General features: G+C 37.9%; 2 protein-coding genes and 1 long non-coding RNA gene across 3 annotated transcripts in view; 1 reads left to right on the top strand and 2 right to left on the bottom strand.

Moving 5' to 3' along the window:
* Nucleotides 1-613: 613 nt before the first annotated feature.
* On the bottom strand, nucleotides 614-16,154 carry TMEM237 (transmembrane protein 237). The gene is made up of 13 exons (XM_072932378.1): nucleotides 14,131-16,154; nucleotides 12,991-13,022; nucleotides 12,062-12,072; nucleotides 11,483-11,539; nucleotides 10,359-10,472; nucleotides 9,866-9,980; nucleotides 9,155-9,312; nucleotides 8,414-8,537; nucleotides 7,285-7,476; nucleotides 6,298-6,371; nucleotides 5,720-5,813; nucleotides 4,490-4,611; nucleotides 614-3,357 (listed from the first exon to the last, which is right to left on the bottom strand). Exons 1-13 carry the CDS (start codon nucleotides 14,251-14,253, stop codon nucleotides 3,290-3,292), a joined length of 1,284 nt encoding a protein of 427 aa, XP_072788479.1. The 5' UTR covers nucleotides 14,254-16,154; the 3' UTR covers nucleotides 614-3,289.
* On the top strand, nucleotides 15,287-16,982 carry LOC115495998 (uncharacterized). Its single transcript, XR_012057018.1, has 2 exons — nucleotides 15,287-15,426; nucleotides 16,141-16,982. It is a non-coding gene; the product is annotated as an uncharacterized lncRNA (long non-coding RNA).
* Nucleotides 16,600-25,420, bottom strand: part of MPP4 (MAGUK p55 scaffold protein 4) — a 26,076-nt gene continuing 17,255 nt past the window's right edge. Inside the window, 8 exon segments of the mRNA XM_030277712.4 lie at nucleotides 16,600-17,058; nucleotides 18,043-18,177; nucleotides 19,794-19,902; nucleotides 20,825-20,918; nucleotides 21,882-21,962; nucleotides 22,677-22,847; nucleotides 23,632-23,673; nucleotides 25,116-25,130. Coding sequence (XP_030133572.1) covers nucleotides 16,867-17,058; nucleotides 18,043-18,177; nucleotides 19,794-19,902; nucleotides 20,825-20,918; nucleotides 21,882-21,962; nucleotides 22,677-22,847; nucleotides 23,632-23,673; nucleotides 25,116-25,130 — 839 coding nt within the window. The 3' untranslated portion in view covers nucleotides 16,600-16,866.

Raw genomic sequence — 25,420 nt, 5'->3', positions numbered from 1 at the left:
AGAGCAGCCCTGGGGGCACAGTACAAAAATAACACCCAGGGAAAACAGCCTTTCTGCAAGTATCTGGGGACTTACACAGCAATTTCAAGCACAGCCGCCCTGAGGAATGCAATAGCACCGTCCACACCGCTATGAGGAAACAAGGAAGAGACAGGTAAGGCTTAGGCTTAGCTGTAGGTATTTACCTAATGGTTTTCTCTGATCTCCCAAAGTCTTCAGTCATTTAAATACATTCTGCTGGAAATCTACAAGCGAGTAATTCTCACCTAATCATAACCCTTCTAAAGTTTACCTCAGCAATACCAAAACTACATTAAAAAGACACTCTGCAAATTGATGTCCCCTTGGCTTCATTTTGAGAAAATTGCCTTGAGAGAGTAATGTTTAAACCAAGTCGAAATTAACCAAATATTAAATTACTACAGTAACTTAAGTTCTAGTTTTCCAATTTAGCTTTGGAGTCCAGCCTCTGCTCAGGCTGCATGGGGCTTTTATCCACCCAAGTCTGGAGCAGCCCCAGACAGCCCCTCAGCCTCCCATCCCAAATCCTCAGACAGACTGATTTATTTTAAGCAGACTAAACAATTGGAAACAAGACAAAGTAGTACCATCATTTCTAACTAGTTTACAGCAATTGTTTAATATATGTTTCATATATGTAAAAACAAGACCTTGGCACCAACATATCTGAAAACTTTTTTTCATTAACACAAATGAATTAAAAACAATGATATGGAAATGCACAAGGGCATTTCAGTTAAGGCTTCTACAAATATTGCATGTTCTAGAATTAAACAAGTATTTTGTAAACATGTTCTAAGACTTTACAAGAAACTAAAAAAAAAAGCTCACTTAAACTTATATTCCACTGTGAGGCTTAATGGAATGAAAAGTATTTTGTAAAATAGATAATTAGCCATCAAACTGTTTATTGTGCTTTTTATATGGCAACCTCAAAACTCATTAATTTAAATACGGATATACTCAGACTCTCCTAAAAATATACACAGGAAAGGCAAGCCTGGCTTGAAATACTGATCCTATTAAGTTCATTAATTCAATCCCTGCTCAAACATATAAAGACTATAATATTTCACAATAAGAATGAATCTGGCTCTTGGCTGGCATCACTTTGTCAAAGGGATAGCTGGAAGGCCAATCCTAGTGTTAATGTCAGAAATCAAGCGATGATGTTATCCAAGTTTTTCCTGTACTGATGTAATGCCTCAGCACACTTCTGCTGACCTCTGTATTTTATGGGCAAAATGGTATTTCTGACCATACCAAGATCAAAGAAAAATCATGCAGCCATGTCATTAATAATCTTGTCTTCAGGAGGTAAATGACTCTGTAAGCAAACACACAACATCAGGAGAAAGTGTGGTGGCAAGCTACATGGAACACTTCCTGTATCATCCCTCATCTCCTACAGCCAAATCATGGCAAGAACATCAATGCACAACTGAAGGAGATCAGCACCCTGAATCTCTCCATTTTAATGTACAGTGCAGTGCCAGCTGTAATTTAGCTCTAGTTTTACAAAAATATAGACACAAGAGCCACAACAGTTTCTAATAGAGGCTAAGGGCTCCTTTCCACAGCAAACTGAACACCTCAGAATGCAGCCAACAGCTGTGGAACATCTTTTAATTCTTGTAGATGTCTTTTTCCTCCCTGCCAACATTGTCACGGCATTTAAAAGATGTCATGAACACTGAATTTTTGAATAACTAAATTTGCTGAATGGACACAAAAGAACACAAGTCCTCACCAGGGCAGAAACAGCCCTAGTTATTCACGTTCCCATGTTTGCTTTGAAGCAACTCAGGTAACAGCACAAAGTTAGCACAGTTAGCACTGAAAGCTCTTTGACATTTCCTTTCAAGTATTATCTGGATACTCTTACTTCACTACTAAAAAAGTTCAGTAATTCTTTAGTGAACTTTGACAAGTGCACCCCTTTTACAACCACCCACAGACACAGGTATTAAATCAAACAAGGCAAAATCAATATATGTTAAGTAACGCATACAAACAAGTTTTGGGCTTTAGGTGACATTTTCTTGATAAATGGTTTCCAAACTAGACCTTATCTGTGTTTACTAAGGAGATTGTTTCTTGCTGCAATATATCTGCATTTGTTCACATCTGCAATGCTTTCATTTTGCCACTTTAATATAAAGGAAAAGGTATGTTGGATCTCGTCAGCAGAACCCATCGCCTGCCATGATTACTACTACGTCACTGCATAGGTGGGTTGCTGCAGACTTTTTGGGTTAATTTAATAAGCATTTTCTTGTAATATTAGGAAGAAACTTCCCATTCTATCCTAACACAAAACAACAATTTGGCAGAAAACAATCTCCATCAAAATAGGTAGGAACATTTTTAGCATCTATGAAATCCAAGTCTGTTTAGAAAGAGCAGTGAATAAAATGACTGCTCTTGCAATACCAGATCAGGAGAAATCATAACACTATTCTTGTGAATGGCTTTGGAACAGTTACACTTCTTGACTGTTGAGAAATTACAGGACATGGATACATCCTGTTGGCAACACAAAATGATGTGAAGATGTTCACAAAATGAACTGACCAAAGTGTTGCAACATTAAAACTTCTTTGTCTTGTATCCACATCAGCCTGTAAGAACTTGTTATCATCAAGATTTTTGTCAAGAGAACTAAATGAAGATTTAAAAAGTGGATTTTAATAATCCTCTTTTATGGATTACTAAATAAAATCCCTGTCAATTTAATCCTTTATTCTCAAAAAATATTTTATGACAAATAAATGTAGATTATTTTAAGATTACTAACTTGATGAGGTTTATATTTCCTACCTCTCTTTTGTTATAAATTTTCCTTAGGCTACTTTTGTTGTAAGATTTTTTTTTTAATCTCTAGAAAATGTTTAACCAAATCAGATAAGCTAACTGCTGTTTGCATTAGTAACAAAAGTGGGTTGTTGAAGACTGTACAGCAGTCAACAAAGCACTGAACACCTTATCTTCTGCATCCTTCTAGTGTCTTTGGCTATGTACGTAGCAGTATTTACAAAATCACCTTGACTTTATGCACTAGGGATAATCTACTTTGTAAAATAAAAAGCAAAAATATAAAAGTTTTCAATCACATTTGGAAACTGTAACATACATAAAAAGATCAACATTAAATATATACAATATAAAAATACACTTTTTTCTTTATGAAAATTATAATACATAGCTATAATACAACATATTGAGCCATCAGTCACAGCTACAATATATGCAGATTCTTGTTCCACACTTATGGCTGGACTCTGGGTATGACATCTCCGTGAGGAAATTCCTCAATTTCAGAATGAAACATCAATTCTAAAAGAGAAAGGAAAGAATTACATTTTCTTTCAAAACTTTCACCTGAATACAATTCCATTATTCCTGAAAAGTACCCTGGCATTCCCCCAAGCCTCCTGCTTTTCATCCCAATCATATCATCAACAACTCAGTGATGGCAAGGGCCACCAATATTTTTAGAAAACTATTGCTGCTCCCCAAAACTGACAGGATTGGTGACAATGTTAGCAGTTATAAATTTTACCATTGAGGACTGTAAAAGCTGGCACTTAGTTGTTTGGGGTTTTTAAGTCAGTACATGATTTATTAGAAATAAACACAGTAACTGGAGCCAGCTGAAATACGGACATGTTTACATTAAAATTCAGAAGTAATTTGAAGAGGCATGTTGAATCCTCAGCCTCCCAAACACAAACCTGTGCTTCAAGTCACGGTGTTCTTAGGATGTTTTGACTTTTAAGTTGAAACTTAGGATTTTTATGTACAGCATACCTTCAAGTGACAGGCTCCATGCACTTGACAGGAATGCTGAGTTAGGACACACCTTTTGGATCCCAGGTGGAACACAAAAGGAAGAAGGCCCAGTTTCTAGCCAAGTTTCTTCAATGAGAAGAACTTGCTTCCCCCTCCTCCAGCCTGGACCAGCACAAGCCGTCCTCATCTGAAGTCCTGTTCTGCAAGCACAAATCTGGCTTTTCAAAGCTAGGGAGTTCCCAAAACTACTGCAATGTCCTATTGAAAATAATACTGAACTTGTACCCTATTTAGCACTTGCAGAAGGAACATTAATAACATTAGAGAATTTTCTAAGACACACATAGAATAAATGCATTTCAAATATTTAAAATATTGTTCAAATATTTTAAATTATTTTTCTCTTCATTGAAAAGAGACCTTCTATAATGTTTCAAAATCCATGTTGCTTCAGACAGGACAAATAAAGCTTTTATTTTTAAAATATGTTTATAATACCAAACACAGACACCAGTATCCTAAAAAGCATTTGCTGTGCAAAGTTGCTAAGAGATACTTGTTCTTCCTCAGTCACAAAATTTCTCAGGACTAGTCTTGAACACCAAATGCAGAGCACAGCAGATAGAAAATCCCAACAATTTGAATAAACAACATTTTGCCTATTAATGTTTCCTACCTTCACTGTGGTCCAGCTCTGGCCGGGAACTTAAGAAGATCCAACTTGTCCCAACTAGAACAGACACTACGAGATTCACCACAACCCACGAATGAACAATTTCTGCCTCTGTACCTGCAGTCCTGGGAAAGACACATCAAACCATCAGTCATCATTTGTCGCTGTTGAGGCAGGATGGGAACGAAGAGACTGGACTTAGAAAGCTGTGAGAGTAAAACTCTGATTTATTCAAAATATACTGCTTTTTTATATAGAGCTTTCTGAGGACCAAATTCATTGGTCCTGAAGTGAAAACAAGTTACAGCACTGGTGTAAAGTGCTTGATGCACAGTGATAGAACTTAACTACAAGCAATGTGAAAAACAAGAGAGACAAAGAATTAGTTACATTTTTCTCTAGCTTTTTTCCAGGCTTTTGCCTGGCTAGAAATTTTTAGTTTCTTTCTTTGACTCAATCTTAGACCCACAATCATTGGTGCAAAGAAGTTACAATAAGAATTGCAACAGAGTAACATCAAAACAAGTTTTCTAAACCAGATGTGAAAAGAGAGCTACTTGTACCATCCATGATGGTCTTGCATTGCAAAGGCCTAGTAAAGAGAACAATTACCAAAGATCACGGAAACCCTAAACCTCCACCCCCACAAAAAACTAACTGCCCAAACCAGCAAATTTTCACATAAATGCTTTTGTTCTACTTCTCCTGGTTTACTTTAAAAATTCATGCTACCAGAATTTGAGTCCATTAATAGGCACTTCAGAAACTAACAGTTTTGGATGTGATCACCTAAACTGAAATGATGGTTTTTATTGAAATGCTAGCTGTGTCTGCTAAGCCCATGCATCCTGTGGCAGACTCCTTCAAAGACAGTGTTGTCTGTCTACAGAATACCCTGCCCTTGAACCCAAAATGGTTGCTTACCTCATCAGGGTCCCACTCCCAAGCAAAAGAGATTCTTAAGGTTCCTGCCGGATGACATTTCCAGCATCATTCCAACTCTTGTTTAAGGTATAATGGATTTGCAAACAGCATGACCAAACTCATCTTTGAGTTCTTATTTTTTAGTGAAAATAGCAAATATTCAGGGCAAGCTCAAAGGCAGGTTCAGAAATACCATCCTTCATCAATACTTTCTTACATATCTTGTACAATCTCTTCAATCTGCCAGTTTGACAAAGGTCCCTAAGTGAGCTATGCTGTAATTTACAGAAATGATTTCTCGTTTCCTACCAGATACTGCCATTTTCCGAAGGTGGCGTGTAGAGGTTGATTCTGTCACATGTCATCTGCTGGCTTAAGGATAAGATAAGAGCAGCAAAGTACACTGGAAGAAATGGAATTAATAGTGTCAGATAAAATCCCAAAATGCTGTTTCATCCATGACATGGTACTAATCACTACATTTTCTTTCCTTTCACTCCACTGCCTCCAATCATAGTCTACTTTAATTCATTCTTTTTTCTTTAAAGAAAAAAATTATCAAAATCTGATTTCTGCACTTTTGCAATCCATGAGCTATATCAAAGCTTCTATCTTGTGATTCTTGTTTTTTTGTTAGATTTATGTTCAATATTCAGAAATGGAAAAGAACTATCTCACTAACAGCCCTACTAATGCTACTATTGAAAATGCTTTAAAAAATATGGAACAAAGTGATTATGGCCACTGCTATTATCAACTACTGAGCAAGTCATTTATTCTAAAGCAGAAAATAAGCTGGGAGGAATATTTCAGTAAAAAGAGTATGGAGGAGTTTTCCATTTACCATATTTTCTGGACAGCTTTCCAATCCACTTCAAAATACTTACAGAAAGAAGCTAGTGCTGCTGGGTCTAGGGTAAGAAAGCCCCTCAGTGCAATGGATGCTTTTGCCAGATCAATCCTGATAAAAAAATCAAGAGTCATTAACACAGCCCAGTACGACAATGTTATTATTCCTCTAACAGTATTCTATTGTTCTTTTACTTTCTGCAAGGTATTTTTTCTGCCTTTGTAACAGTGCCTTAATCTACAACTACATCCTACACACATAGCAACGGTCCTCACTATGCCAATTCCAAAACGAAGGAGGATGCTCCATAAAGTTTCACACTGCAGCCCTTTCTGAAACAAGGAGAATCTGGGGACATCTGTCCCCTGTAATCTTTGCCATTCAGTTCAGCGTCCATGCTAATCTAAGTGCTTACACTGCTTACAGGAGCAAATGTGAGTAACTTGGGATTCCTCCCTGCCATCCTTGGAGGGAAAGAAGTCACAATTTTTTTCATAGCACCAACTCCCCCACTGGCTTATCCTATCTGTAAATAAAAGAAACATTTGTAATATCCATTAATGTAGTGAATGATCTTTTTTGAGCTTCTTTCTTTTCAGTCCCACTCTTAATCTGTAATGCCGAAGCCCCAGCTAAGCCAGGAAAACTGTATGCTCAGCTATGTTTCAAACCTGACTAGGCAATGGATTCATATGAATGTGAACCTGATAGAAACATTTGCTGCTCTCTACCCCTCTTCACAGTCCCACCGTGAAAAAACAGGTCAGCTCTTACATTTGCTTCACCTCCTGATCCCACAAACAGCAGCAGTACATTGAAGCAGGGTGCAAGCACCAGACAGAAATGAGTACCAAAGGTCTGGATGCACAAATACACCCTTCTGTGTTTAGTAAGCCATATGAAAAATCATTCTTTGAGTATATCAATTAAATAATCAACAGCAAATCAACATGTGCCAAAGGAGAAAGGAACATCATATACACAAATTATATATATACACCTTTCAAATACAAATATACTTTACCTGTCAAAGGCTGAGACTGTACTTATAGAAAGCAAAAAATAGAACAAACTTTGAGCTGGGTATGCTATTGTCTTATACTGCTCAAGCAGGTTAGAAACCATGGAAAGCTCATTTCCTGCCAAAATGTAGATAACCACGATGTTCCATACAGCATAACCAGCAAGGAAGCCATGGGTGAAGAGGCCCAAGACCCTGAATGGAGGAAAGAACGTTAGACCAGTTTTAACATCTTGAATTAGCTATAGATAGAAAAGGCCTATGAATGCATCTGTTCAACCTGTTTCAAGAGATTGTTTCTGAGTGCTTTTTCTGTTCTAGTTAAAAAAATTCTAAGCAAGAGTTTTGTTTCCTCCTGTCACACAAGATGCACCATAACCTGAGCACTTAAAAGAAAACAGATGTTTTACCTTCCATTCATTACAGCCACAGGCATCAAATACTTTCACTTGTAGCTGCCTGTAGTTTCCCAAGACCACTGCCCCTTACACTTACACAACATTCTAACTTGTCCCCAAGGCAATCTTTTCAATATCCTCATTGCTAAGGAAAAGCTTGAGCACAGGCTTCCAGGTAAAACAGACCACAGAAGATGGCTGTTACCTTCCCATTCTCTATTACAAAACAACTGCATATTAAAAAGTAATGGTTTTACTATTTATGTGCAAGCTTATTCCCCCAGTGTAATTTCACTCCTCCCGCTTTCCCACCAACCACGATTTTTCTTTCAGAACTGTCTGAATTCAGGTATTTTTATTCTGGTAATACACATGATGGGTCAGTCCTACTTTCTAACACACTTCTGTAGGTGACTAATGTTTTGGTTATCAGCTCAATCTCTTGCTATTGAGATTCTGTCTGAATCTTTGCAATATTAATTTCTTAGTTATTCTTTATACATCACTGTATTTCACACGTGATGTCTACACTAGAAATTTATAATTTTGACAACAAATACAAAACGCTAGAGGAATGATAAACTTCATAGCTGTTGAATCCAGAACGACCAAAAGAAATAAAAATACACCACAACTATAGAGGAAAGAAACTAATTTCAGGGAGAAAAAAACCCCAAAAACTCAAACCAAACCCCCGATTTATGTTTATTTATATCAGAACATTTATCTTTCACCTGAAACTTCGGTGCACTGAGAGGGCAACATCTCTAGTAGTCCACGAAGCCTTCACATCCAAAAGTACATTGATATTTTCAGTGGTTTTAATTAATTCTGCACGGTCAGCTGCATGAAAACGCCCTGAAAGGATAAGGAGATCAGTTTTAGAGAGCTCTGTTTCCTTTCACCATCATTTCTACATTAATGCCTAATTAGTGTTAAAAAGCTGTAAGCATCAGAAATTTCTTCTCCCCCCTTCCTGCCCTTTGTCAGCTTACATTGATACAGGATGCCTCTGGTCAGAATGATGCATCCTGGTGGGTCAGGTTATGGAGTTAACAATGTGCAAAGCACTTTGGGAAATTACTCAGTGTTCCCTGGGACAAAAAAAAAACCCAAACAAAACAACAGAAAACACAAACGCCCTGCAAAAAACTTGCACTGAAAGACTTTTTGTAAGTAATAGTTTCTTCTTAATGTACTGTGACAATATTAAGTCAAAAAAGCTCAGCTAGGTACTTTGAAACCTTTTTCACCTCCACCATGGAATTAAAAAATCAAACCAAATATACCAGTACAGCAACACCACCATTCACTGTTGAAAAATCATCATGCATGTTTATTTCCAAATAATTTTTGTTTTGGAAAACTTTAAAAAAATTCTTCCCAATACTACAGTATTTAGCTTTTAGATACAATAATGCTTCCTCTAATTGCAAGAATGTTCTTAAATTACTTAAATCACAATATGAACTCACGATTTTTTTCAACAAACACTTTGCTAACAGGCTGACTAATTCCAGTGGGAGCAGCAAACACAGGCTGCTGATCTGGGCTCTTTCTGTGCTCATCTTCAATGATGTCTTCCTCCTCCACTTCCAGCTCATTGGAGCTCACTTCAGCTGGCCGAGGTTTCCTATTGGCACAGAACACACAGTGGGACAGAGAAAGGAGGTACTGTGTAAAATCCAAAGCCTCCTATGAACATTTAACATGCCTAACCTGACTGGTAAGAACCCATCAGACTATGACCTGTATATTATTACCCTGTTTATAATTTTAAGGACTAAAGTTCCCATGCAGGTAGTTGACTAAAACCATAAGACTAATTCCATATCAAGAGATTAACAGTTAGAACATACCAGAATAATTGGGGAAAAAAGCTAACTTTCATATAATTAAAATAGTAAGAATGATAGAAAGCAGTTGAAAATTCTAATTTTTTCATGTCTGTGGCAGAACTATTAGGCTAATGAACATGGTTTTAGAGCTGTGATGCATCCAGGAATGCACAGAATGACGAAGTGAAAAAAGTTAGATCTTAACCCTGGAAAGAAGTGTACACAGGCTGAACGGTATTGTAGGCTTCAAGATTTTACTTTTTTGCCAAATGACAATGCCAAATACTCTTCAACCACATTCACTGTTACAGTTAATCTAGATTATGAGCTATACTAGTTTTGTCTCACTTTGCTCTTCTTCTCTGTTTGCGGATCACCGTTTCTTCAGCTTCAGGGACATCCATGCCATTTCCATTCTGAAATAGGGATGCCACATTCTGCTGGGTAAAGGAGGTCTCAGAATCTGAAGATTAAAAAAAAACAACCCAACATGAAAGTTTCAGAGCTTTCATAAAAATGGAAATACATTCACCTAAATACATAAATAGTTATTATATAAAAAGAGTAGCAAAAAAAGTAATGATCTGAGCTTTGAATGATGCAAAGTATAACATAATTTCCAAAACTGTATATCCATTATATTCATGGAGGTTTGTACTCAATGTAATCTGAAACCAGAAAGTGAAACTCTAAGCTACCACTCACACAGAGATTACTTTCAGCTATTTTAGGTAAAGAAGCATATGAAATGTTTTAAAACTAAATAGACATTGTCCAATAACATTTCTGTGTTCCCAAGTTTTATTCACTTCTCTTTCCCATCTACTGCTATCTCACATACCAGCAGGTACTTTCTTCTTCTTGCGTTTCCTCTGAGGAGGGGCATCAGGAGGTTCAGGGGTCAGGGGCTCGCTGCTTTCAGACTGCCGACGAACCGCTGCTTGCACAATTCCATCTAAAAACCACAGGAAAAGACCCAGCAGCCTGAATTCAGAGCCACTGAGAAACAGGCAAAAGAAAGCTGCCATTTACCACATTGTTGCCCAGCTGAGCAACAACTGAGATGAAAATGCATTGGCTATAGGAAATGTGAGAGTTGAGAATCAATGATGAGAAGTGGAAATATCCAAAGGTATTTCACAGTAACAGTATCATACTCTGAGGGAATTTAAGTATCCAAAAAGTAGCACATTCCCATTTGGGCATACAGCAGAGGGCTACCTGAAAAGAATCCATCACTGGAAAGAACTACACCTCTATATTTCTCTTTTCTATGTGCAAAAATTATAATGCAATAGCCAAGGAAAAAAAAAATTATTGCATGGTGATCCACACAGATATGGGCTAAGGCAAAATGGCATCACATCAAAGGAAAATTTAAATACTAAACATACAGTACAAGAATAAAAAAGGAGCAGAAAAAAATCCACTGAAGGATATTTACTCCAGTCTGAGCAATTAATTATTATACTTTGGAGGAATTTTATTTCTGTGAAAGGTTAAAATGAATTTATATTATAGTGCAGTAGCATTAACTTGCATGATCAGATGCAGAAAGATAAAATTACTTCTCCATTTTACATTGTACCTGCTTTTTAATAGTGCCTTCAAGGACCGCAATTTTTATGGTAACAACTGAATCTTCGTTTCCACTTCAAAGTCAAGTTTACCCATCTTTTATAAACATTTATTATGCAAAAGTAACCAACAAATAATTATCTTTTACAGTCAACTCTTCAGTGATAATGGAGTAATTAACTTATGACTTTATTTGGCCAAGGACTGAAATTGAACCAGACTGCTAAATGAATTTTATCTTAGTTCATTCAAAAATTTGAGTGCTTAACACATTCAACATAAGCAGCTTACAGCTGGAAATATCTATTTAATGAATTATGCAAAGAAGTTAGAAAGGAAAAAATAGAAGGAATAAAAGAACAGTTTTTAGTCTTGGCAGGACCGTACCTAATGGAGTCTTTCCTTTGGGTTTCCTTTTTTTGGGACGACTGAGTGGAATTTCATCTGCATAACATAAAACAGAAGTATGGGTGAACAGCAAGGAGAAATCTCAATTTCCTTTTTTTAACAGCCATCCTATTGCAAGTTAAGAAATACATTCTTTTTTACAGATTATGACATCCTTTGTTTTTACAGGTAGGATGACAATTCACCAGTTCACACAAGGAAGAGGAGAGTACAGAAGATGGTAGGAAAACACAGTAAGAAATTAGGGTAAGAAGTCTTATGTGCAGCAAAGGCTCACTACATACATGCATGTGTGTTAAGCGATAAACTGAAATACTCTGAATAATGCTCTGAAAAATAAACTTCCTGTTTAAAGCACAGTGGCAACATTTCAGTTACCTTGATGGAAATAGCTAACAGTAAAGAGAGCAGAGAAAAACAACAGTTCTAACAATGCACGGGTATCCAGTTTAAATAATCAGCCTGCATTTAGGAAAAGTATAAGGCTCCATCTTTAAAGAGAGAATGATTGGCACCAAAAGGAACTACCAAGGTTTGTAGTTCTCTTTAATAACTCACCTTGGCTTCCACTTCATATTGAAAAGAAGGAAAGTTGTTGACAAGCAGTGTAAAAAGATGAAAAGAAAGTTAGTTTTGAATCAATTACAATTCACAACCATGAAATTCACTCTGCTGCTTTCATGCTTAATTTCCTTATCCCCCCTCCTCTTAATGAGCAGCTGTGTATAACAGGGTAAAGGGTATGAAGCAATCAGCAAGATTCAACACTTTGTTGGTGACTATGCACAGTTTCTTGATTGGCTAGCTGTGGATCAGATTAAACGCTTTAATCACCTGGCTAATTAAAACTTGTCTTACTGCCTGGTATATAACAAACTAACAGAAGTTATGAAACATTTGAGCCTATACGTCACTAAAAAGACACTATCTGCCGACAATCATAAACATCACATTTACTTGGAGGTACTTTGAAGGAAGTCTGAAGTACCATCTCATAAAAACTATACAATTGCTTTTCATTTCACACTGAAAAAACCCCAATTTTTCCCTTATACTACATCAAACTAATAGATACCTAACTTCCTATTAAAGAGTATCTAGTCTAATTCCTGAAATTCCTGGTTTAAAGTATTTGTGATTCAAATAAACTAAAGAACACACAATAAAAGAAAGAGAGAGGAAGAAGAGATTAAACTGAACAACAGTTAAGCTATACTAGACATTAAAACTGGAATATTTGCCCAAAAGTTTTTAAAGGATTTATCTCTCATCAGTATTAAAACTGATGTAATATGGTAAAATTTCTTGGCTTCTATAAAACTTTAAAATGCTTTGCATTCCTTGTAAAGCATTTTGGGACAAAATTTAGCAAGAGAAGCATTTTTAGTGCTCAGAGATGTTTATGAAACTTATTTATTTTAATGTTACTACTTTCAAAATCTGCAGTACAGTATCATGATCAGTTCCACAGAATGCAATGATTTTACCTTGGCACTGGAGGAAGGGCACGAGGCGGGCACTGAAAGACAAGAGACAAAAATCAGCTTCTGCCAGCATGAACCCACCTCTCAGGAAACAGCTTCAGATCAGAACATCCAAGGTATGTTTTTCTCTGTATGCCTCCTGAATGGCCAAACATTCCTAATGGAGATGTTACATAAAAGGAGGATGTAAAACATGCTGGACTAATATGCCTTTATCAGAGTTCTGATGGGCACTGCAGTAGGAACATACAGCTAACCTCTGTGTGAGACACAGCTTACATTTCAGCTTCAATAATTTCCACTTTTCATGTAAGGTATCACCTTCACTACAAAGCTTATTAGTTATTCTATTTAAATTAATATAAAATATTGTAATAAATTATGCATTCAGTAATTGTACAGTATACAACCTGAGATGAGTATTTTCTATTAATGAGGTAAATTCAGAACAATAATAAAAACAATAAAAGGAAATAAGCTCACTTATGAAAATGCTTTTAAATATTACAAAATACCATTTTTCCATATAATTTTGAACAAATTTACCAGCAGGTCAAACACCTAAAATCTAAAAGGATCTCCAGATAATAATTGGAAACTGAGCTTGTACCTTTCTCTTCTCTAGAAAAAGGAGTTAACTTTCAGATTTTGTATTGCACAATTATATTGAAAGAACATACACAAAAAAGTATTTCCCATGCCCAGAAAATTAAAATACCAGAACTAAAAAGGGTTGTAAGACTGGTAAGACTCAAGGAGCCATAAACTTACCACTTGTTTCTTTCCCATATCATTTGAAGTCGTTCCCTGAAAGAGGCACTGTGAACTGGTCTAGGCTCCCTCACGCTGCTCAGCTCCCTCACATTGAACCTCAGCTAATTCTGAACTAAAAATAAACTTCAAGCAGCCAGGATTAGCTGGACCTGAACCCTCCTACCCCTGGGTCGGGACCCAGAACTACTCCCATTTGAAACAAGGGCAGGTTGTTCAATGACAGCAAATATTATTTGCACTAAAAAACTCTTCACTCTGCATGCTGGCACAGGTTCCTATAAGCAAGTTTTACATTGGTTTGTTTACCCAAAGCAAATGAGATACCTCATGCAAGGAAGGGTTTGTGGGATTAGACTTCAAATCTCTCACTTGGATTTTGGCCATGCTGAAGATTGACAGCAAGTGCCACTTGCTACACAGGTAGAGAACTGCACACCCTAAGGGGCTTCCAGCAAACTGGTGGGGACTGGTCACGCTATACTGGTGCACCATAAGGGAAAAAAATATTGGTAAAGGTCAGATCTCATTACTTTTATTATTTCCAACATCCTTGTGGCAGTAAATGTTTAGGATACTTAGTATTTAAAAAAACTAAAAGCTAAAAAACTCCATAAAAACAAACAAGACACAGCATTCGCTGCCTATGCAGTAGTAATTCTATACTCGGTAGTACCTTTTTATTCTATTACCTTCTACAGAACTGGCAAGTGCATTGATTTCTGTATAATTTATTCCTTGCAACACAGGAAAGCACATGCAAGCAGCCAGTCGTAAATACTCATCTGTCCATCTGTGTGACAGTTCCTAGCTTTGCCATAGAGCTATCAGCTTTTGTCTAATTGTAAATTCACAGAGTCTGAAGTAACTTACCCCAAATTTCATAGAAAGGGTGAGTTTGGGGACAGGTCCCCATGGACATTTTGTTATGGAAAGAAGAACTGCTGCGTGCTCTAAAGTACCTCCGAAATAATGCCCCCGAAACCAAGAGACTCCCAGTAACCAGGCAGCCGCTGCCTCGGTCAAACCCTGTGTTTGCACACCTGAGCCAGGCCACAAGACAGTGGGACGCACCTGGCCACTCGGGGAAAATGAACTATCCAAATCCCCGGATGTCCATTCCAGGATGCTGAGAAGGAAAGGTTTAAATGTCCAGAATGTTTAAAAATACTGAAGTGGATTTGTTAAAGCCTTGCAGATTTTCTTTTGAGAGGTTTATATAAAAAAATACATGAAGGAAATGTTTGCTTGCTTCCGCTACAAAGATCTTCAGAAATGTGCGACCACGCAGCCGGTTACATTCCCCCCTTCCCGCGGGATGCAGCAGGGCGGGCACCGCCGCTTCCGCAGCGGAGAGGAGACGCAGGAGCCGCGCTACCGGGGCGCTCTGCTACCGGGGCGCTCTGCTACCGGGGCGCTCTGCTACCGGGGCGCTCTGCTACCGGGGCGCTCTGCTACCGGGGCGCTCTGCTACCGGGGCGCTCTGCTACCGGGGCGCTCTGCTACCGGGGCGCTCTGCTACCGGGGCGCTCTGCTACCGGGGCGCTCTGCTACCGGGGCGCTCTGCTACCGGGGCGCTCTGCTACCGGGGCGCTCTGCAGCTCCGCCTCCCCGGAGCAGCTGCTGCTGGGGAGCGGCCCGCCACATCCCTTCAGCAACAGCACTCAGGTGGGCCAAACTCCCGCCGCCAGGCTCCCCGCGCTGCAGCCCCACGGAGCCGTTCGCGCCCCCCTCCCGCTCCGGCCCCACCGCCCCCTCACCACGCCGGGGCCCGCCCGCCGCGCCGCCATGGGCCACGCCCGCCCAGCTCCGGCTCTGCGGGGAAGAGCCGCTGCTCCTTCCGCCCTGCGCCGCGACTGCGCCCCCCCCCGCCCCCAGCGCTGGGAGGTCCGGCTTCCCCCTTTTCCTTGACTGCGCCTTGTTGCCGGCGGCTGGCTCATCGGAGTGAGCTCAGCTCCGGGGCCCCGAGCGGGAGTCGTCGTCTCTCGGGCTGCAGACAACCAAAAGCAAGGAGAAAAGAGTTCTGGACTAGTTCAGTTTGTAGCCAGGGTCTTAAACTGATAAATGAAGTAATCGGAAAAAACAAACCCAAAGTAAGAAATAATACACGGAAAAAAGGCAAAGAGAAAGATGCTGGTCACGGACCAGGCTGCTATCTCACCCTTCACCAGTACATACCCACATCAATGACATATTGGGGCTTCGCTCTCTCCCATTTTACCTCTAAACAGGGAATACAAGCCCTGGCTCTAGAACAAACAGGCATCCTGGTGGCTGTAATACTTGTCTGTAAATAACCTCTTTCTAGATTGCTTAACTAGCTTTTGTTGATTTTCCTCCAAGATGAGGCAGGCCAATAAAATTACCACCTGTGTACCTCAGGCGGCAAGACAGCTACAAATACGAGGTGGAGAGAGTGAGGAACTTAGTTGCCACAAGCATGGAACCCTTTGCTGAGGAGACCGTGCTACCACAGACCAACAAGAGAAAGGTTTTCTGATTATTTTCCTCTTTGGTAAGTCCACATTCTGTCAGTTTGTACTCACTTGAGTTGATGGAAGAGCAGAAAAGATATATTTACACTATTATGAAGTTAACTGGGTTTTGTAGTAATTATTATTATGCCAACACTGCTCCTATCTTAAAGGTAAAAAGGATTAGCAACAAACCAATACCTTCATAAATAATAATGCTGACATACACCATGCAAAAAAAGCACATTCTTACTTAATATACTTTGTAAGACTTCCAGAATGTAAAGGCATCATAGAACCCAGAACAAGCATAATAAAAAGGAAAGAAAGTTTCTGAACTTACGTGTAAGTAAATAACACAAATACATGCAACAAAATAGATTTTTCTTTATTCTTGTAATTCAGTACTCACAGTATTTCCCTTCTTTTTGTACAAAAGTGGATGCAAGTGTAACATAAAATACTCAAGAGCTACACAGAATATAGTATGATTATATCTCCTGTTGGAGCTTCTTTCCTAATCCTCTTCCAAATCCCTCACATACAAAGATAAATTCTTGCAATCCTGACATTAGGATTATTCTTGAAGTAAAACATAAGCTGTAATCTTTCTGAAGCTGCCTGCTGTTTAGAATTAGGGCTGATTGTCTGAGCATATCCATACTGCAGGGACCCACTGGGGCTCATCCTGTGCACGATGTACTGCAGACAGCAGCTGTGCAGATGCTTCTTGTAAATTGTCATTCACAATCACATGATCAAAGAACTGACCAAACTGAGCTTCCATTTTCTTAGCTGATTCTTCCATTTCCTGTAAATCTTCTTCCTGTGAGACAGAGTAAGTCCATAAAACTTCAGTGTTGTGTAGAGAAAAATATCTGCACAGCATCTGCAAAACACCTTGGGCCACGTAAACAAGAGGTGAATAGATAATGTCAGTCTGCTTTATTTCATTTACAGTTGGTATAATAAAGTACCTCTGCTACAGTCATTTCCAAGTCTCAAAAACTGAGCTGCCTGCCATATGCTTCCCAAGGAAGTACCTGGTGTCCCAGGATGCTCCATTTGCCCTATAAAGTTGCTTTAATGATAAAGTACTGGCAGAGAATGTTAGGGACTGGAAGGTAAATCTACTAATGATTTTGTTCTTATTCCAAATTTTAGTTTATTTCCCCAGAGTCCATGTTACTTTCTGTCATAGCAATCATGAGTAATTTCCACACAATTATAAACTTAGGTCTCAAAAATGTTAAGATGCTAAATTTGATGATGATTTGCATGGAAACGATTGTGTCAAAGTGCTGTATATATTCTAAATATAAGAGATGCATTTCCTACAAGCAGGATCTGTGTTTTATCTACAGAACTTGGTATTAGATTGATAATGATATTAAGCATACATGAAATAATAATACATTCTTATATCTGTGGAAAAAAATAATACTACTGAACAAAGCACATTCCAAGTATTTCAATGCAAACAGTAAATATATGTGTTGACTAGAATATTGACACAAGGCAGCTAAATAAAACAAAAATATGCAAAATAGCTTCTCCTTTAAAGACATTTTGAAACAAAGTGCTTCAGCCCCCTTTGTTACAAATTACAATTCTTATGCTTCAACGCCAGTCTGTAAGGGGAAAAGAAATCCCAACAAAATCCACAGAAAAAAGATAATAATTAGATTTGATCCTAAAGACACAGTAATGTTTTTTTAAGAGTTAAGAGTGTAGCATAGTAGAACACATTATGTTCTAATAACAGAATCTCAAATTAATAAACTCAATCTCTTTTATTCCCAAATCTCACCTTGAACTTCATGTTCACATAATAATCCGTAATGATCCTGGCATTTTTACGAGTCTGCCTCATGCAGCCTATGCTGGGTGGCTTGATGAATATAATGTAGGGCTTTAACTCATGGGTCCGGGCTATTTGTATACCCTACAAATGAAGAGTAAAATGAAGTATTTCAAGTGTATTCATCCCAGTTTTACTCCCATAAAAATCCAGTTGTTTACAACATACTGTGATCCCTAGACCTAGGAGACACTTTTTTCAGGAACACTTACTTGAAAAAGATCTCAGTAATAATCCCTGGAGCAGACATTGTTAAGCTACTGTAGCATACAATTACTTAATTCTGCTTGGTAGCATCATTAGGAGATGCTTTCAATACCAGGGAGTGATGGAACAGTGTCATTAACAGATCTCTACAATCAACCACATAAAAGATGCATTTGAGACCTGTTCTTTTTTGACTTTGAGGGAGCTACTTTTGGAACAAGTACCTCTTTATTGTTCCATGCTGGAATAAAGTAGCCTGCTTTCAGAAATTCTTTACTGTGTAACATTTCCTAACTCTAGTAAGTATTTTTAAATTACTGCAGAGTAGTGGAGGGAATGAAAAAAAAAAAAGAAAAACTAAAGAAAATCATAGCATGTAAACTTGGTCAAACCACCAGATTTAAAATAAAGTATGCAACACAGCAGTAGTTTTGCTACCTCACTGGTCTTACTTAATACCCTTTCTAAACCTTGTCCTTTAAACTCATACCCTAAAAAAAATCATAGTGGCACATCCGTCGAAGTGGCAAGATTATACTCCCCATGCCACAACATCCTTATTTTGCCCCTTTGCTTAAAAATGTAACAGAAGAAACCCAAAGGACAGTTTTAGATATGAAGACTAAAGTGTGACCTCATGTACCCCTTCCAGCATTTTCAGTTTTTGAGTAGTACCCCACAAATCTTTTAACTTAGTTTCTGTTTCAAGCAGCACAAGCCACTGCCAGCCTAAGGCTTGGACACATTGGCTCTGCATACTTAGAGGGAAATATCCAAAAATTACTGAGTTATGGTGTCACTGTTTACATTCAGTTAGAAGAGATGTTTAAATGGCATAGCCCAAACAGCTTCTAAGTACTAAATATGCAAGGAATTCAAAGAAGGTTAGCAAGGTTTAACTAGACACAGCTCTAAGTATCTTAGATATTTACAAGCTCAGGCTTTTATTAGCCTTATCTTCATCAGCAAATTCAATCAAAAATAGAAGGAAAATAAAAATCAATACTATCTAACTGAAGAAACAGGTTACTAAGAGATTTAACTTCTGGAGAGAAATGCAGACACAAAGGCATACTAAAATTTTCAGCTTTTGCTTGATTACTTTAAGTGTTGCTGCTTTTTACCAAAGGGTGTTCTGAGATTGCTAACAGAAGAATAGAACTCTCAACAGTAGGGCTTGGAGAAGGAAGAAATCCCATGCAACAGGTGTTCACATGAAAGACTAATCCTTACTTTAAGTAAGTATGAAAACTCATTTCCATACCATCCTGATAATGCAGCTGCTGGCTTGGTAAAAAATGCACTGTCTCAATATACTTGTCACTGTAGTACCACCACCCCCTAAGACACGTGAAAAGAATAATCTATTATTAATAAGCACCACGAGGTAAAGTGAAAAAGAAGACAAAGCAACTAACACTGTTCCAATGGCTCAAGAATGTAGAAAAAATTATTTTTCCTTGCAAAAGATTCCCTGCCCCTTTACCACTCACCTGTGGTTCTAAATCTATTACACAGATCTTCCCTGCGTCAAGGACTGTTCGCACTGCATCAATACTGGTACCATACAGGTACCCTTTGTACTCCCCATATTCCAGCATTCTGCAACAGTGATGAGGAAGAAGGAAAATGAAAGAGCATTTGAGTTTCAAAAAGGTTCAATTTAAATATGAAATCTTCAAATATAATCCAGTGATCAGGACTGAATGATCATAAAACCTACTGAATACTGCTCACCTTGTCTCTTCTCTGCTACACTAGGCACAAAAACCATTACAATTAATCTCCAAAACAGGCATTCTTTACTCATCATGGGTTTATGAATTTTGTGTTTAGAGGTTGTGATTTTACTCATCAATGCTTGTCAATTACATACTACAAAAAACTCCTTAAGTCTGAAGATCTCATAGCACTTGGTACAGTTCAATGAGTGTCGCTTCTGTATCTCTGGATATGTTTAAAAAAAGACTGGATTTGGCGCTTGGTGCTATAGTCTAGTTGTGGTGTTAGGGCATAGGTTGGACTTGATGATCTTAGAGGTCTCTTCCAACCTCATTATTCTGTGATTCTGTGCTGAGCTGGTCTGTCTTAGAGAGATTATTGATGCATAGAAAGGAGCAGATACTTTTGAATATTTAGCCCTTACAGTTCAACTACTTGTGTGTCATCACTGCAGAGATCCTGCAATGGAGTTGTAGGTCAGGATCAGGTATGATTTACTGCTAAATTTTCAAAAGCAGTCTGATTTCCAGAGTTAAACTCATAACTTACAAGCACATCTAATGAGCTCAGGACTAGACAGACCACTTCCTTTTAGAAGGACTCTGAGATTAATTGTGGAGGAGCTATTTGCAACTGCACAAACAGAGTCTTTGAACAAACAGTCTCAAGTAGTTTGACCCAAATTTACACCACACATATACAGTAAGAGTGGAGGAGCCCAGACTTAGGACTAACTACAAAACTGTACTTGGCTCATGTTGCATTTTAGGCAATAAAAATGTAACTCATCTCTCCTACTCACCTGTGGCTATACACCATGTTTTCAAAAGTTTCCTTTGATATGTAGTGATATTCACGACCATTCATTTCATAACTTTTCTGAACACGAGTGGTGTCTGAAGGATGATATAACACACACACAAAAAACTAGCTGTAACTCAATTATCATAACTTTATAAGTGAAAATGAGAACTTCATGAAGAACTACCAATCAACATTTTAATAAATAATAATATGAGTTATTTCTATTTGTTAATCCAGAGCAAAAGCCCCATATACTGTAATGGTTTGCCAGTGACAAGTCATTGAAAGTTATCAAAGCAGAACTGTATTTCTTGGAATGGAAGAGTAGTTTAATCCAAATAGTCGTGATTCAAAGCAATCAGGAACTGCCTTGGAACTGGTTGCACAACTCTTTACTCTTCACAGGTAGATTTTTTTTAAAGTTCATTCAGAAAAATCCCACAAGTTTCCCACACTTGCACCTTCCCCTTATCTGGGACCTTAAGCACTAAGTCCTGAATTTTCAGCTAGCTTCAGATCATAATTTCTAGTTGGGTTATCTAAATTACAAGAACCAAATAAGTACAGTTAGAAATAATTTCAGCTGTTACGTCAGAAGTTAAGCTGCATAAGTCTCATCTGAGACTAGGAGGCTAATAAGGAAAGCTGCAAAGCCTATTAAGCACCAACTTCTGTTGTCTTCATTCTCATACCTGAGCACTTAAACCCTAAGAACTTGAAGCATCTCCAAGAAACATTCTTTTTTTTTTTGAATCTAGGGAAAGCAAACACCAAAATTTAGCCAAATCATGCAGATAACTTTTCATCTCCATAAAGCTTTTAATGGATTCAGAAGCTGGAACTTGAACATACCTTTGTCTGATTTGCCAAAATGAGATAGATAGTATTTTAAACAAACCCTTATGAAAGCAAACAGTACTGGCTTTCAGTAGAGCTGAAGAAACAGCCATAGAGCAAAGAGTGTATAAATACACAAAGGCAAGAGGATGGTACTTGGCATTTCCTATTCATGTTTAAATTGGGGTAGGGGAGGAAAGAGGAAAAGCATTACATACGAGGTGTGGCACTTTGAAACTCTTGTGGGTTACTTGTGATTAGCCTTCGCCTTAGCTCATTCACACCAACTCCTGCAGGACCTGGAAAGTTGGAAGAGCAGCTAATATTAACAGGGTACAAATCACTCCCCAGCAATGTAGCCATACCCAGGAGGCAACTCAGTGGTACTATTTTAAAAGACAAAAAATAACAAATACTTCCAGACTTAGAAAGGACAGTGGATTTGCCTTTACTCAGTTTGCTTTATCATGACCATAGAACAGTGCAGAATAGCATCTTTCCTTCAGTCACTACAATTAAAGTCTCCTTGAGAGCCTGAAGCCCACTTAATACAGTATGTCCTATAACAAGCATTATATTAAAGGCATTTTTCTATACTGTCCATGATTGAGATTGTTCTAGTTTGGAATTAAGTATTCTTATTATTGTCAATATCTATGCATTTAACACTGATTGTAGAAATGCCTCCATGTTAAGATGTTTTCTATTGAGATACCAATGTTTTCTCATAACTTTCAGTCCCAGCTGAATATAAAAGTGAACCACTTCCCTAACAAAATCCATTATCAACCAGCATTTGTAACCACCTCATTCTAAGGACTTTATTATTGCTTTTTTTAACACTATCTCAAGCAAAGAAGATGATACCTGCATTAAACTTTAACCCCAATAATGGGGTCAAATTACAATAATTCTTGAAGTGTTGCTTTGAGAGCTGCCTACACCAACAGCACTGCAATCAGCAGCAGGAAACCCTTGCTGAAATTTGCCTGCGAAGGTCGTTAAGCTCTTACCTACGAGGATAATTAGTCTGTGCCGGTCTGTTGGGTGCCGCTGGTACCTGACCACCTCTTCGTAGGGAGCTGCCAGGGTGCTGTAGCAGCTGCTGGGGCAGCGGGAGTAGCAGGACTGCTGGTTGAGCCGGGCCTTCCTGCGACACAGCCGCATGCTTCTGCGGAATCCAGCTGGGTGGGGCAAAGGCACAGTACTGGAAAATACATCCGGCATGCAGGCAACTAGCTCTTTAGCCCAGAGGGCCTCTTTCTAAGCCACACAACATACTACCTTTTCTGAGGTTTTTGCAAGGTGAAGGTTAGTGAATTTCATTGCTGCACTTGATATGACAGCTTGGTAGAATCTCTGAGCACTAAATGACAGCTACAGAGTAGGTAAAATCCCATCGAAAGTCACATGAAAATTAGCGTAGAATTCAAGACTTGCAAAAGGTCCCCAAAACAAGCTGGAGGAGAAGTTTCTGACTACCTGAACAGGTCAACTTTTTTGATAGTGTAGGTGGTTCACTCTCATGAGGCAAGTCTAAAACATTTGCTCCAGCCTCAAGAACATGTATTTTAAAGGTCACTATAGTTTAGTAACCATAGAGGTAGGTTTGTTTCTCCACTTGACATCCAACTCTGAAAACTTCACATATAGATGTACATTTCAAATGACAACCCTCATGATTATTCTCAGTGGATAACAGACATTACTTTTGAGAAAAATTAAAAATGAAGTCAAGTTAAAATAGTTGCCAAGCCTCTGTAGAAACCTAACAGGAAGAAAGACTTAAATGGAGAGACTGAGCATTATTACTAAGAGACTTGCTGACGTTTGGAAAACAGAGTATGTTGTATTCCATTTAGTAAGACTTTAGGTGATATAAGAAAAAAAGCTTTCTATTGAACTGCATTCAAGCACTTAAGCTAGATCAAGCCCCAAACATTTTACTTATCTTTAGTCATTGCATACCAATAAAGACTCGTTGACCAAATTCACCAAATTCTTCCTCTTCTAGAATACAAAGAAAAATACTCATGAAATAAAAGAGAAAGCTTAAAAGCTTGATGTCAATCAATTATTGCTGATCCAAGGGAAAAATGAGTTTCAGTAAATATGTGTAAGTAAGATGCCTAATTTTAAAAGCATGATACTCGATAATATCAAAATATTTCACATGACCAATGACCAATTCAAAAGGGTTATTATAAGAAAACATAAACATAGTCTTGGTATTTCCTAAATTAAGTTTGAAACTTTACATTTTATTTGTTCCATTCCCAATATATCTACATGCCAGACAATGTTTTGAAATTGAAATTAGTGAAAAAACATCCACATAATTTAAGCTTTTGAGGTGAAATCAATCTTACAATAAGTCTTCAGTTAAAATAATAACAGTCAGTAGCGCAAAACTAGAAACAAAAAATTTGTAACTCAGTTTCTGCCCCATAGCATATTTGGAAAATGCAACTTGTGTCTGCTCAGATCTTTCAGGCAAAATGAAGACCTGATTTTATTACTTCTTTTTCTTCATTGGATCAGTGATATCTGTGCTCCAACATGTAAGCCTAACCTGTTTCCTCCAATTCTTTTTCTCCTCATTCTCATGCTGTTCATCATGAAGCTATCCTAATAGCTACACTATTCAGACTTCTAAAGCTCTGTATTTTTTTAAATTAAATCTCTCATATAAGATTCAAACATATCAATTTTCCAATAAATCAATGTTCAGAAAGTAGAGAAACTGTTTGAGAAAGGTGATTTGAAAACAAATAATTAAGGAAAAAATTGTGCCAGTGTTTAGCTTTCTTTTCAAAAAGTACTCATTATTTTCCTTTAATCACACATGTAGTTATCCAAGCTGTGCATTCCCTTTGTTTAGGCCTTGTTATGGCAAGAATGAGATACAGAAGACGTAAGCATGTCTTTAAAAGCAATATTTGTTCCAAGGAAAAACATTATTTTCATTTGCAAAGCTTTGAAATGCTTTTAGCACTCTTTGATTTACACTTATCTCATAAGCATGGAAGTATTGAAACAAAATTAGATGCATGTTAATTGCCCTTTCACATCTATACACTCTTCATTACTTGTACCTTTACAATACAGTTTTATTCCTACATTTCTGTATGTACTAACAGCTAGTTAATGATTATGGGAAAAACTCCTTGGCACAAAACTCCTCATTCAGGGCAATGTTCAGAGTGATGTTAAATTGATACATGCCCGTCTATCTTCGAGTCTCCCAAGTCGTCATTCAAACATGTTGAAATCTTTCTGCTTTATCTACCCTGTCTTCTGTGGTGTGGAGTGCAATGTAGAATCCTACAGGGAACAAGCAATTCAGCTACCAGGTATTGGAAGAAGAGTGGTAGATCCTGCTAAAGCATAAACATAGATAAATTCTATTAGATTACTGCTACAGGAGACAGGGAGAAATATGTTAGTATTACCTTCTTTAAGCTCCTCTGCAGATCCAGATAGAGACAGATATAAAACAATTAGTTTTGAGAAGACAGTCTATACTATGATCAAACAAAAACCCTAACCAGCATTGTCCAACACATTTAGGGAATGTAGAAAACAGGTACTAAGGACATTAAATCTAAAATATGCATGAATTCTTAGTTCCCAAAGAATGCAAGAACTGCAGCATTTATTTCAGTACGGTAGTGCAAAATCTGCAAATACTGTTTAAAGTGGAATGTAGGATAGCAAATATTTGCACCTTTATTCCTCTGACTGTGTGGATACAGCA

This window comes from Taeniopygia guttata, chromosome 7 (assembly GCF_048771995.1).
Source record: "Taeniopygia guttata chromosome 7, bTaeGut7.mat, whole genome shotgun sequence".
Taxonomy (NCBI): domain Eukaryota; kingdom Metazoa; phylum Chordata; class Aves; order Passeriformes; family Estrildidae; genus Taeniopygia; species Taeniopygia guttata.
Note: the sequence above shows the minus strand (reverse complement) of the source record. Positions and strands in the feature narration are given on the sequence as shown.